General features: G+C 60.1%; 1 protein-coding gene across 1 annotated transcript in view; it reads left to right on the top strand.

Annotated features, from left to right (window-relative positions):
• DQ04_24481000 (hypothetical protein) overlaps positions 1–76 on the top strand; it is a gene marked incomplete at both ends in the record, with an annotated part of 416 nt that extends 340 nt beyond the window's left edge. The window contains one exon of the mRNA XM_009318235.1: positions 1–76. This exon is cut by the window's left edge and continues 340 nt beyond it. Coding sequence (XP_009316510.1) covers positions 1–76 — 76 coding nt within the window.
• Between the last annotated feature and the right edge of the window lie 265 nt (positions 77–341).

Genomic DNA, 341 nt, shown 5'->3' with positions numbered 1-341 from the left:
ACAGAAGGAAAAGATAGAGAGAGAGAGAGAGAGAGAGAGAGCGCAGGCGGACAACTCGCCTGTGCTGCTCTTTTAGCTAACAATTGTCTTACTTGAGAGTTACGCGAATACCGAAAACACCGATCGAGATCACAACGTTGGCGAAAAGCCCCGGTATCATTCCTGCAGCGGATCGAGGGCAAAGAAGCGGACCGTGCCGTCGTCGCTCGCGGTGGCAATGATGCCGGTATCGTCGCGAACGGTGAGGTCGAGCACCATGCGGCGGTGCCCCATGCGGCGCGCGAGCGGCTGCTGCTGCAGCGCGCGGCCGTCCCACACCTTCACCTCGCCGTCGCTGCAGC

Source organism: Trypanosoma grayi, assembly GCF_000691245.1.
Source record: "Trypanosoma grayi strain ANR4 Tgr_2448_V1, whole genome shotgun sequence".
In the NCBI taxonomy this organism is placed as follows: Eukaryota; Euglenozoa; class Kinetoplastea; order Trypanosomatida; family Trypanosomatidae; genus Trypanosoma; species Trypanosoma grayi.
Note: the sequence above shows the minus strand (reverse complement) of the source record. Positions and strands in the feature narration are given on the sequence as shown.